Below are 12,111 nucleotides of genomic sequence, written 5' to 3'. Positions count from 1 at the left end.
TGCAGGTTTTAGATGTGTCCTTGATCCATCACAGCTGATTTAAATGGATAAATTACCTTCTCAACATGTCTTGAAGTTCTCCAGAGGCCTGGTAATGAACTAATCATGTGATTCAGGTGTGTTGACCCAGGGTGAGATCTAAAACCTGCAGGGACACCGACCCTTGCGGACTGGGATTGGGGACCCCTGCTTTAGAGCATGAAGTGCCTTGAGGTGACTCTTGTTGTGAATTGCTGCTATGTAAATGAATAATATTGAACTGAATTGAATACTCTGTTCAGTTAGGGTGTGTCTTACATGTAAAAGTAACTAATAAATGAAAAGTATTCATCACGTTCCATTTATTTGTTATCCTATCTTTATTAACAAGTATTTACACAAAAACCTTCTTTCAGGCTTTCTGCTTTTAGCCCATTAACTTTTACCTGTTACGGTGCTGTTGTGATCGCTTCCAGGTATCCAAGACAAAACAACATTCCTTGGACTGTCAAGTTCGGACAGGTCTAACTTTATCGGAGCATCAGGAACATCTGCCGTGCAGAACAAAAGAGCCGTCAACCGTCAACGTGATAACTAAAACATCTAGAGAATCTCAAATGTGTTAATGAACAAATACCAGAATTGTTCATTATTTATTTAACTGTTTGAAGCCAAATCATTTCCAAAAATGTGCGATAAATATTTAACTATACATAATTCATCTTACCCCGTACAGTGAGTACTGCAGTGGCAGAGTCCTCATCTAGGCTTGTTCTAGCAGTGCATGTATATGTTCCCTGATCACTCAGGTTTACATTCATGATCTCCAGCATGGCACCTTTCACAGAGTATCTGAACATAAGTGAAGATTTGTCTGAGTAAGTAATTTCAATCCACCTCTCAAGCAGAGGCCCCTCCACCAAAGCTGCATAATAAAAGAGAATTTAAAGCCATGCATAATTTAGTCATGCTAGCCTTTTATTATCCAGTAAGTGCACTGGTTGATGCTACAGCCTAACTTTCTAATGTCTGTAACTAAAACCGTAGCATGGTAAACGATAGATAGAGATGAGCAGACAATATGTCAGCAAAATGCATCCTCTGATCAAGATACACATACTCATACTCAGTAAGAGCATCAGCATAAAAGCACCATCAAAGCAAAACCAGTTACCTGGAATTTTTCTCAGAGGAAAGTGGGATCTCCTTGTTTTCCTTTCTCCACACCAGCTCAAACGTGTCCTGCAGACTTGCATCATATTCAGTCTTGCACATCAATTTGGCCAACTTCCCACTGTCAACCTGCGTGTTCTGAGGTGGACCTACTATTTTTGTAGCGTCTAAAGATAACACAAAAACCAGGGGGGAAAAAACACAAGTGAAATAATCCTCACGAGCCCAGCTTGATTTAAATAGCAATGTGAGTCTCTGAAATTGAGCCAAATCATTGATTTCATAAATAACTGTTTATGGCTGGAACTTCCTTCAGCATACATTCAACAAATATATATATGAGAGAGACTGCCTAGTAGGGATGCACCGATACCGATACTGTAAAATGTGTGTGTACTCATACTCTTAAAAGTTAACCGATACCATGAACCGATACTAACTTATTTCATTAATCAGAGGGTGGCTTGTCATTTCTGTTGTAGTTTTTTAGATTGGCCACTAGGGGGACATCCCGCGCTAAACAGGCACAGGGTTAGGCGAGTGAGACTGGCGGCTCCAGATAAAAAAGAGAAACTGGAGGCTGCTGTAGCTAGGCTAAACAAAATGTCAGCAGTGTGGACCGGAACAGCCAACTTTAACTCAGGTTTTGGAAAAGCGAAGAAAAATGTCAAGAGAAAATCCACGGGCAGTTAAAATAACAGAGGCTCTGACTCATTTTATTTCTCTGGATGACCAGCCAATGCCGGTCGTGGAAAGCATAGGATTGAACCGTCTTCTCAGCATACTCGAGCCGCGATATGAAATCTGCAATAATTTAAAAGTTTATTTTATTCTCAAACCTAATTTGTATTTATTTTATTCCAAACAGAAGTGTTTATTTATTATTCTGAAAGCTCGAGACAGTGCCCAATAGTTCAGTGATATTTTGCTAAATTACAATGTGGAGACTCTGCAATAATTTAACAGAAGTGCTTATTTTTCACTTGAAATTTTTTTTGTGGTCATTTTTATTACGATTTTATTTTTTATTGGCAGAGAATAAAATAAAACCTGTCTTCCAATTCATTGCATTTGTGTGTGTGTGTGGTAGAAGTATCGATTTTTGTACTCAGTATCGGCAAGTACTCAGATCCAAGTATCGGTATCGTATCGGTTTGAAAAAATTGGTATCGTTGCATCCCTACTGCCTAGCTTTAACTACTTATTAAACTACTTAAAGCACAGAATATTAAAAAGAAATACATTCCTTCTTTTCTTCTTTTTACCTTTGTGCGCAGCGACTACGAATATCCCTGCCTACAAAAAGCAGTAATTATGTTGCTGAGATACCTTTCACATCCAGCACAGCAGTGACAGTCGACGAGCCCTCCACGTTACTCGCAAAGCAGATGTATTTCCCGCTGTCACCTTTTTCTGCGTTAATGATTTTCAATGATTGTCCGCTCTCAAGAGCAAGGAAACCTTCCCCCTCGATGGCTTTTTCATCTTTGGTCCTAGGAGAGAAAGTTTTCAACTTTACTTGGCGCTTCCACACAACTTATCCAACACCTCAAATGCAAATCAAAAGGTGCCGATTTGCTGCAAGTTCAGAGTTTGAAAGTGTCTGGTGTCACTTTTGCGACTTTAAAGAATGTCATATATTATTCCGTGTTTTATTTTTAAGGGCTTGAAAAATAAGAGGCAACTAGATCCTACCATGTGACCTATTGAGGTCACCTTAGGCAAGGTGTGAGTGGGGGTTGAAGTATTCAAAGGACTGCATTGTATGTGGCTGATGTAGGTCAATGATGGTCATTCACAGCAGACAAAGATGGCCTCCTTTACTCCTTTTTCAAACCATCTTGATGCAAAAATGAGAACTTTGCCATCCTCAAAATACTTTTTGTCCTTTAGGTGTAAATGTACAGGTGAGTCTTATCCTGTGGAGGTGGCTCTTCTATGTTGTTTGTGGAGTGGCTGTTTGATTTCTCCAGTGTAGAGCTCCAAGCACTCCTTTCAAGTTTTTCAAGCTCCCAAGACCACCACTAAACTTTAATAGATGGGCTACACAGTTTACTTAATTAAAGCAACACACAGGGTTGCTGATTAGAATTGAAGCGCAGGTTTTTATCTTAATATTTGGCATTTGTGGCATCGTCTGTGTCTTGCCACGGACTGTCTGTTTCTCTTTTGAGCAGCAGTGATAGTAAATGGGTTTCATGTTGCCCAATTTCAAGGAACAGAAGATGATTATCTTATTAACCAGACATAAGTGTCAACATCACAGCGTGTCATACAGACACCTGAAGCAGTGTGGGAGTGATAGCATGACTCACTCCTGTGATAGTGCTCTCGGGTTCATTCTTTAGACTGCTTCTCTTTACACTCTTCCACATTAATATGTAAAAGTGGCTATTTCTTATATTTTAAAAGGCAGGCAAGTGTAAATTACTAATGACGCTTTTAACTTGCTTGTCTTACTTGTTAAGACAAACCCAGCTCTACTTACCAAGAGATGCTGGATGGTGGAGAGCTGAAAACACTGCAGTTCATGGTGATTTCCTTTCCTACTACTGCAGCATACTCCTGGTTGTTCTCTGTCAGTATAAGCGGAGCCATATCTAAAAGCAAGAGGAAGGAGCTGACTCAAATGCCAAAGAAAATACAGATAAATCACAGGCTCTGGTAACACTGCACAATTCTACTGATCCTAGAACATGAACTTTCTCAGTCCTGTGCCCTAATCCATAGATACACACCAGTTAGTTATGTCAAGTCCCCACAGCTGGATCAAACACAGCTGTAGAGAGAAAACTATTTGCCTGTTAAACAATACTTTAATGGACACGAACTAAATGGACGTGATCTTCATCATCAGTAAATTTAGTTCCATCTTTCAAATGACTTTTCTAATTCTCACATATTCATGATTGATAATTGATCATGAAAGTAATTTGCACATATCAGATCACCGCATTTTGGTCATTTGAGGCAGCTAAGATAATAGCTAAAAGGAACAAAATGCTGTTGGTGTCCTGCGGTCTTGAAACCAGATGTGAAGATAGAGACACAAGGCAGGTCCACTCTAACGCATATGCTGTTTTATCATTGTTTTTGATGCTGTATCAGACCAAAACTTACAAAGATCATTCAGTGAGTCCGGGAACTAGCAACTGAAAATTGTAGAAAACTAGATCAGATCTCTAATCCCTAAACCCTAACCAAGGAAGGTAAAAAAAAATGGCAGATTAGCTTGGGTAAAAGACCAAAACACGTGTGAAGTTGAGGCACACAACGATGTGTTTCTGTTTCTGGGCTGCCTTTCCTCATAACAGCCATCCCTCAAGACTTTCTCCATTTGAAGCAAAGCATTATCAGACATTAACATGTAGTCCTTTTACTGAATAAGTATAATAAGTATTAGAATAATCTTTATTTATTTTATGTATTTATTTGGCTGAAATCTACAAATTCCTCCTAAAGTGTTGCTAAATTTTTCACACTGGTCCTTTAATGTCTCCTGGTGACTCGTGCCTTAGAAGTAATATTAACAACTAACAACTACATGGGTATGGATAGCTTAGTAGGTAGTGTGGTGGCCCCATGATTGGAAGGTCAGGGGTTCGATACCCCTGAACAGCTACCCTTAAGTACGCCTGAGCGAGGTACCGTCCCTACACACTGCTCCCCGGGCGCCCAATGGCTGCCCACTGCTTCACCGAGTGAATGGGTTAAATGCAGAGAGGAATTTCCCCACGGGGTTCAATAAAGTACACTTTCTTTCTTTTCTAACCAAGTGTTAGAATGTAGTAAATTATTTACTCAACCTTAAAAACTGGATAATCTAAGAAAGGAGTTTTTATTCAAGGCTGTCCACCAATCACAAGGTGAATAGTTCCAATCTAAGCAATTCTTGCTGCTAAGACTGGCACAGACCAGTAGTTGCTTTCTCCTCCAGGTATCTTTGAACAACTTTTTAAAATGATCATTTGAAAACTACATTTATATTTACTGGGGTTATCTTTGTGTAATATTAAAATGTGCTTATTGATATAATCATTTAAGCATAACAAATACTCAAATAACTAAGAAATCAGTTACACTGCAGTTAGTCAATACGCTGAACCCTGAAATTGCTCCTGATGATCAGGCTACGCTTGCATTAGAGCTCCTTGCCACCACTGTGTGAATGAGAGGAAAGAAAGAAAAGAGGTGCTTTGGATAAAGGCTCCATTATCATTTCTAAAGAATACTACAGCAAATGGAAGTCCACTCACACTTCAGCTGAAAGAAAACTCTACATTCACCCTAATAGGCAAATAATGATTAGATGTGGATCTTAGATGTACAATGATAAGATACTGGAGAAAATCTCAGTGGGTGTAAGTGTTTCTTCTTATGAATCATACCAGGGAAACAATCTCTATCAGCAAAAATAATGAGACTGGCTAAAGAAAACTGGCTTCCACTACAGTTCCTTATAGCATATCATTATAAGATGTTATATTATGAGCTACTTTTTAGGGAAAGCACTACAACACAGAACTTACTCATGATCATGATGTTAACGTTGGCTAGAATATTTCCGTGTCTGTTGGAGGCTTCACACTGGTAGACGCCACTGTCCTCCGCTTTGGCATTGAAAAGTATCACAGTGTCATCAAACACTTGCATCCTCTTATCTGGGTCACCTGACAGCAACGTGGACATAAATAAATTACCAAATCATCATAAAAGCAACTCAATATATCAACATGTTCTTTTCGGGATAGCACCAGCATCAGTGTTGGATAATTCTGTAAAAAATCTAGATGTTTTGAATACAACTTAAATATATAAGAGTCAGATAGCAGCTTCTCTTTAATTAACCAAGTGGCAGATGACTTGACAGTTAATATAACCTTTTAAAAACCCATATAATTATGTGTATATTGCCACATTGCCACAACACATTTCCTTTTGAGAAATTTAATAATATTCAAAACAAATGATTCCTACTCAGACACTGTACAAGAGAAGGCACCAACTACTTTTAATTAGCGCATGCTTCTGTTCAGCATACCTTGCCTTTCAACTTCTGAAGGAGAAAAATAAAATCTGTTATCTCATCATTTCAAACACTAAGCAGACTGTTGCCTGTCACAATACTCCAGCTTGACGTCAGGGATAGCTGCTCAGTGCACTGCCCTCCTGCCCAGAGGCGCAATATGAATTAAACCGCATCAACAATTATTCTCACTCACCTCTGAACATTCCTCCATTCCTCCTCCACGTTATTGCTGGTTGTGGTTTTCCACTGACGGAGCACTTGATGTGCACATCAGACCCAATCACAGTGAGCTGGCTCTGAGGAGGCTCTGTCAGCCACTTTGGTGGCTCTGGGAGATGTTAAGAGGAGTCATGATGATCTCAGATAAAACAAACAGCCATCCACGTGTCAAGAGCTTTCTCTTTGATGCAAATAAACAAATGTGCCCACAAATAGAAGCGTAATTAGCTCCCGATGTTGACTAACCTTCCACTATTACATCAAAGTAGTGGACAGCCTTTCCAGCAGAGTTCTCAGCTGTGCACATGTACTTCCCCTCATCACTCTCTTCCACTGCCGATAAGCTCAACAGCTTGTTGTAGTTGTTAAATTTTACCCGAGGACTCATGACTTCTCCCATTTTTATCCACTTCACAGATGGTGTAGGGCTACAATGTGAGACAATAGTATGTTAACACCGTAATGAACAAAACGGTTATTTATATATGGTGACAACATGACTGCAGAAGCGATGATACAGAATGTGCACTTACAATCCCTCGGGTATACATTCGAGCTGTAGATCCTCTCCCTTCAACAACACCTTCTCAGTCTGAACACCAGAGGGCAGCAAAAGGCTGGGTATTCTCGCTGGGGGGGCCACAGCTGCATCGAAAGCAGACAATATCATTTCTTGCTCTGATGTATAATTTTATCCACTTATTTTCTAAACTGCACACACGCTTTATTGTCAATTTCTAGTGGCTGTTCGGATAATATGAAAGAAAGCTTTGATGTGTGGTTATCACTCACGAGTGTGGCTGCTCTCTGAAGAGTCATTGGCAGGTTTTACTGGAACATAAAAAAAACATAATAAAATAAAGGAGCAATTTTACCGGACGTAAGAGTGTTGGCTTGTTTTCACCAACAAAAGTTACACAATCAGCAATATCAGTCATCAGTCTGAGTCATAACAAAAACTTCCTTCAGCATCAACATGACAAGGCAAGCCCTGCTTCATTACAGGATCAAAAGTTGCTTTGAAGAAGTCGTAGTGGTTTGGTCATCTTTGATTGTGTGATAATGTGAGATGTACCACACGTAACATTTTTGCCAAAATGCTAAACAAGTGAGCTACAGTGCAGTTTCCAAGCCAGAGAGACTTTGTCATAAACCTACAGCGTTTGACCACGACAGCCATGGCATTTTTCTGGACAATTGTGCGTATCCTGTTGAAGGCAGCAAAGCAACCGTAATCCTGGCGACTGTCATTCTTTAAGGCATTAGAGAAGTACAGGTTGCCATCAGTTCCCATGGAAACCCTCTCATTCTGCTCAATGTGCTGGAGATCTGGAAAACAACATAGTTGTATAAATAATGTGAATCATTGTTACAACAATTGTAACTCTTCATAGCATGTGCCTAGGAAATTCATGTTGGCTGATAAGAAGGTGCCAATTGGACAGAAACTTTTAAAGGGTGCGTCAGAGGGACTTTTTTTTAGATGATAACATGTCAAATCAGCCATGCCTGAAAATTGTGTGGCCTAATATCTTATATGGAAGTTATTCTCTAAGAAGTGTTCTTGCAAAGACCTGGTGAACTCATAAGTGCACTGCAACAGAATATAAGGTATATATAGCCAGTATTTCAATAAATGATCGGTGACACGCACAGCTGTGCACGCAAAGCAGACACAGAGATGTCAACAGATGGACATCTGTTTAGTTTTTTAAGCTTAAAGGCAGCCTTTCGATTCCACATTGCATCTTGTATCAAGAAACTAATAAAAAAACTGATTGAAACATAATATAAAATAACAGCTCTGCACAAGTGTTTTCATTCATTCTGCCCCGTGGCTTTGGATCTGTCTGCTGAAAGCCTCTTAACTTTTTCTTCCTGACATCAGTCAGGTTTGTTGGAGGAGGTTGAGGATCTTCAGTGAAGTACTTCAGACACAACTGAGGTGACCTTATACACAGTGAATCACTTTCTCTGGCGGTGGTGGAGAGAAAAGGACCCCGATGTGCAATAAACACTTGGACCTCAAGTGTGTACCTTTACCTGAACTGTCTTTATTGTCACTGCTAACTTTACTGATAGCTGGAGGATACAATGTGTCACCAGCCACATTCATCTGTGGGGATTTTCTGGTGCATTCAGACAGAGATTCACACTATCTAAAACTACCCCAGCTTTGAGCACTCCACAGTGCAAGTCCAATAACAAACTCAGGAACAGCAAAGGCACCGTTATGGCTTAAACTAAGTCATTCTTGTTACGTCAAACACCTTCTGAACTACTAGATGCAACATGTCAATCATTAATAGACTGCAGTAGTCATGTGACCACACTGACCATTATGCTGTAATTGACCGGATATGTGGAAAATTAGGAAGCCAGGAATCTTTATATTATGTGGTTGGCACACTTATGCCCCCAAGTGTGCAAAGCAGATCAAAGCATGTGGTTAAGCTCTTCCTGAGACACTACTCCTTTTTCCTGAATTTCTGGGTGCCTATTTGAACAATTTCAATAGCACTCATTAGAACATATGACCAACTTTACTAAAAAGTGGGGCTTTATCGTGTAAAAATACATTAGTTAGCATGCCTTTTGCCTTTTTCATCTACAAACCATTGAGGAAAAATTAAAACACTAGCTTGAGTGTTGCTGTGATCTTTTAAGCAGTGCTTTTAAAGCATTTCCTGGAAAATGTTCATCGTTAGGCAGGTCAGCCTACTGATGAAGCACTGCTGCAATAATAATCCAGTTCAGTATGAGAGAAATTGTAGATTTAGACATCTGGTTTATGCACTCAGCTGGCGCCCCAATGTTGAGGAGCTACCATTATGACTGAATGCCTCAATATCACAATCCTGCCTAGACGCAGTGATACTGTAGTGTTGTGGACCTGTGGTTGGTCTTGCATAGCCAGCTCCACCCGGTGAAGGAGAGCTATGACTGGACTGAGGGACAGCTGAACAACAGTCACCCCTCTCCAATCTTACACTCCTGTTTGTGGAGACCCTGGTGATCAATACAGCTCCAAGTTCCTGTGGAGAAGCCGGGGCTGTATTTATTACTGCATTAAATACAGCATCTGGTTCGCCACAAACATAAGTGCGAGCCTGGAGCAGGGTAATAATTGTTCAGCCGTCCCCCAGTCACTTTTAGAAAAACTGCTTTGAAGCAGTAATAAGAGTTGTTTTTCCCTTTTAACAAATTAATAAACTGGAATACGCAATATATAAATCACAAAAATGATAAACCGCCTCATGGCTTACCAACAGTCATCCAGTAGATAAGACGTGGGGCCACACCTTCTGGTGGGTTGCATTTCAGGGTGATTGGTTCTCCCTCACTAACAACAATGGGACTGAGGGTTTCCTTTGGAAACTTAGGGATACCTAGTTGAAAAGCAAATGTTCAACAACATGAAAAACAAAACAGTGAGGACATTGAAATGCAAAATTCTGGGTTTTGATCTTTTTTATCTAAAGATTACTTACTGAAAGCTTTAATCTCGATCTCATTTGTCATAGCAGTTCCCAGCTTGTTCGATGCGTAGCATCTGTATTTTCCCTCGAACTCGGACATGTCCTCACTCTGAAGCACAAGTGAGCCCTTTCTCTGGTTTGCTCTGATTGTTTGGACGTTTGGGGGCACAAATGCTTGGCCATCCTTTTCCCATCTGTACCTGTTAGAGCAAAATACGATTCACATCCATGCAACTGATCAAGGCTTCAATGTTTGGCTTGTTTGTTTTTTTCAACTCGTGTCACTTGACAACACTTACTCTGGTGGTGGATTGCCCCGGGCTTTACACTTGACATTAATGGTCGTGTCAAAATGAAGTACAATTATGGGACCTGATGTATACGTTATTATGGTCGGAGGCTGTTCCACTATGAAATAAAGCCACACACAAAAATCGTTACTGAACTGTGACAGGTAACACTAAAGTTGTTGAAGTAAATAAGATATAATACACACAAGTGTATGCCTGCCATACTGCACAAATGATACAATGATAATAATAATAATTAATAAACACAAACTTACTCTTACTCAGTTTATGTCATTTAGCTTTAAAAAGCCGTAAAAATGAGTGTTGATTCTGTGGACCTTACGGTATTCACATGAAGCAGAGCACAGGCATTCCATGTGAATTTAACTGTGTTAAATGACTCTTCATATTTCAGCACAGCACAAGTAAGAACTAGCAAGCACTTGTGTCATGACACTCATACCTTCTAGAGGGATATTAAGGCCTGAGGCCATGGTGGTCAAGGCCAAAAGCAGACGAAGCGACAGGCTCCCTGCCAAAGTCATCACCCTCCACTGGAGACAACAGAGATCAGGAGAATGTGTTGGTCAACTGCTGTCACTTGTAATTTGGAAGGCAAAGAGGACCTGTAAGAGTCAGAAAACAGAAGTCCTACGCTCAGTAATTCAACCATAAAAGCCCCACTAAGAGTTTTCAATGACCTTCTTCTAATCGCTGACTCTGGGCGCTCTGCCGTCTTAGTTCTATTGGATTTGACTTCAGCCTTTGACACGGTTGACCATGATATCCTTTTGGCAAGGTTGGAACAAGTAGTAGGCCTTAAAGGAAATGTTCTATCATGGTTTAAATCATATTTCTCTGAGAGGTCGTTCTCTGTCATGATGGGAAAATATTCCTCTTCTTCTGCCCTTTTTCGCTGTGGTGTGCCCCAGGGCTCGGTATTGGGTCCTGTGTTGTTTTCTCTGTACATGCTGCCCTTGGGCTCCATTTTTGAAAAACATAATGTCTCTTTTCACTGCTATGCTGATGATATTCAAATCTACCTCCACCTGACTGGGGATGTTTCATCTTCACTACATCCTCTGTTTGATTGTCTGAGGGATGTCAAAGATTGGTTATCACGTAACTTTCTTACTTTAAATGATAGAAATATGCCTCTGGGACAACTGACTGGCACACTCGGGCCTGTTGCTAACCACCTCACTGATGCTGCTAGGAATCTTGGATTTTTCAATGGATAGTTCCTTCAAACTAGATAAACAGGTTTCTACTGTGGTAAAAACCAGCTTTCACCAACTACGCCTATGCTCTAAGGCTAAACCTTATATACCACGCAAAGATCTGGAGAAACTCATTCATGCTTTCATCACTTCAAGACTGGATTATTGTAATTCTCTCTACTTGGGCCTCCAATCTTCTCTTCTTCAGCGATTGCAGCTCGTCCAAAATGCTGCAGCACGTCTCTTGACCGGCACTAGAAAGTATGATTCTATCACCCCTGTTCTGGCCAACTTAAATTGGCTTCCAATAAATATTGAATTGATTTTAAAATTTTATTGTTTACTTATAAAATCCTAAACAATATGGCACCTGACTACCTAGCTGATCTCCTCTGTCTGTATAGCCCTCAGAGAGCACTAAGATCATCGGGCCAACTGCTCTTAGTGAAACCTAGGTCTTGGCTGAAGACCAGAGGAGACCGTGCCTTTGCCGTTGCCACACCCAGGTTATGGAATACTCTTCCTCTTCATATTCGCGCATCAGATTCCATTCAGTCTTTTAAATCACGTCTAAAAACGTATTTGTTTAACCTGGCATTCAAGGCTAATTAGGGTAATTTACATCTGGCTTTGCATTTAGATTATGTAATTATTTTATATTTTATTTATATCTGTAATTTATATTTTATATTGTGATTTTTATCTGTATCATGATTTTACTG

General features: G+C 40.1%; 1 protein-coding gene across 6 annotated transcripts in view; it reads right to left on the bottom strand.

Annotated features, from left to right (window-relative positions):
* chl1a (cell adhesion molecule L1-like a) overlaps window positions 1-12,111 on the bottom strand; it is a 50,798-nt gene that overhangs the window by 21,923 nt on the left and 16,764 nt on the right. For all 6 annotated transcript variants that reach the window (XM_035905659.2, XM_087833611.1, XM_006785512.3 and 3 more), the window contains exons 2-16: window positions 10,633-10,795; window positions 10,179-10,287; window positions 9,892-10,079; window positions 9,667-9,789; window positions 7,559-7,729; window positions 7,193-7,231; window positions 6,934-7,045; window positions 6,647-6,828; window positions 6,375-6,509; window positions 5,682-5,822; window positions 3,641-3,752; window positions 2,482-2,645; window positions 1,154-1,319; window positions 707-831; window positions 426-530 (exon numbers count right to left, since the gene is read on the bottom strand). In XM_035905659.2, coding sequence (XP_035761552.2) covers window positions 426-530; window positions 707-831; window positions 1,154-1,319; window positions 2,482-2,645; window positions 3,641-3,752; window positions 5,682-5,822; window positions 6,375-6,509; window positions 6,647-6,828; window positions 6,934-7,045; window positions 7,193-7,231; window positions 7,559-7,729; window positions 9,667-9,789; window positions 9,892-10,079; window positions 10,179-10,287; window positions 10,633-10,714 — 1,954 coding nt within the window. In that variant the 5' untranslated portion in view covers window positions 10,715-10,795. The remainder of the gene's footprint in view (window positions 1-425; window positions 531-706; window positions 832-1,153; window positions 1,320-2,481; window positions 2,646-3,640; window positions 3,753-5,681; window positions 5,823-6,374; window positions 6,510-6,646; window positions 6,829-6,933; window positions 7,046-7,192; window positions 7,232-7,558; window positions 7,730-9,666; window positions 9,790-9,891; window positions 10,080-10,178; window positions 10,288-10,632; window positions 10,796-12,111) is intronic.

The sequence above is a fragment of the Neolamprologus brichardi genome, chromosome 20 (genome assembly GCF_056152115.1).
Source record: "Neolamprologus brichardi isolate AB-2024 chromosome 20, ASM5615211v1, whole genome shotgun sequence".
Classification (NCBI taxonomy): Eukaryota; Metazoa; Chordata; class Actinopteri; order Cichliformes; family Cichlidae; genus Neolamprologus; species Neolamprologus brichardi.
Note: the sequence above shows the minus strand (reverse complement) of the source record. Positions and strands in the feature narration are given on the sequence as shown.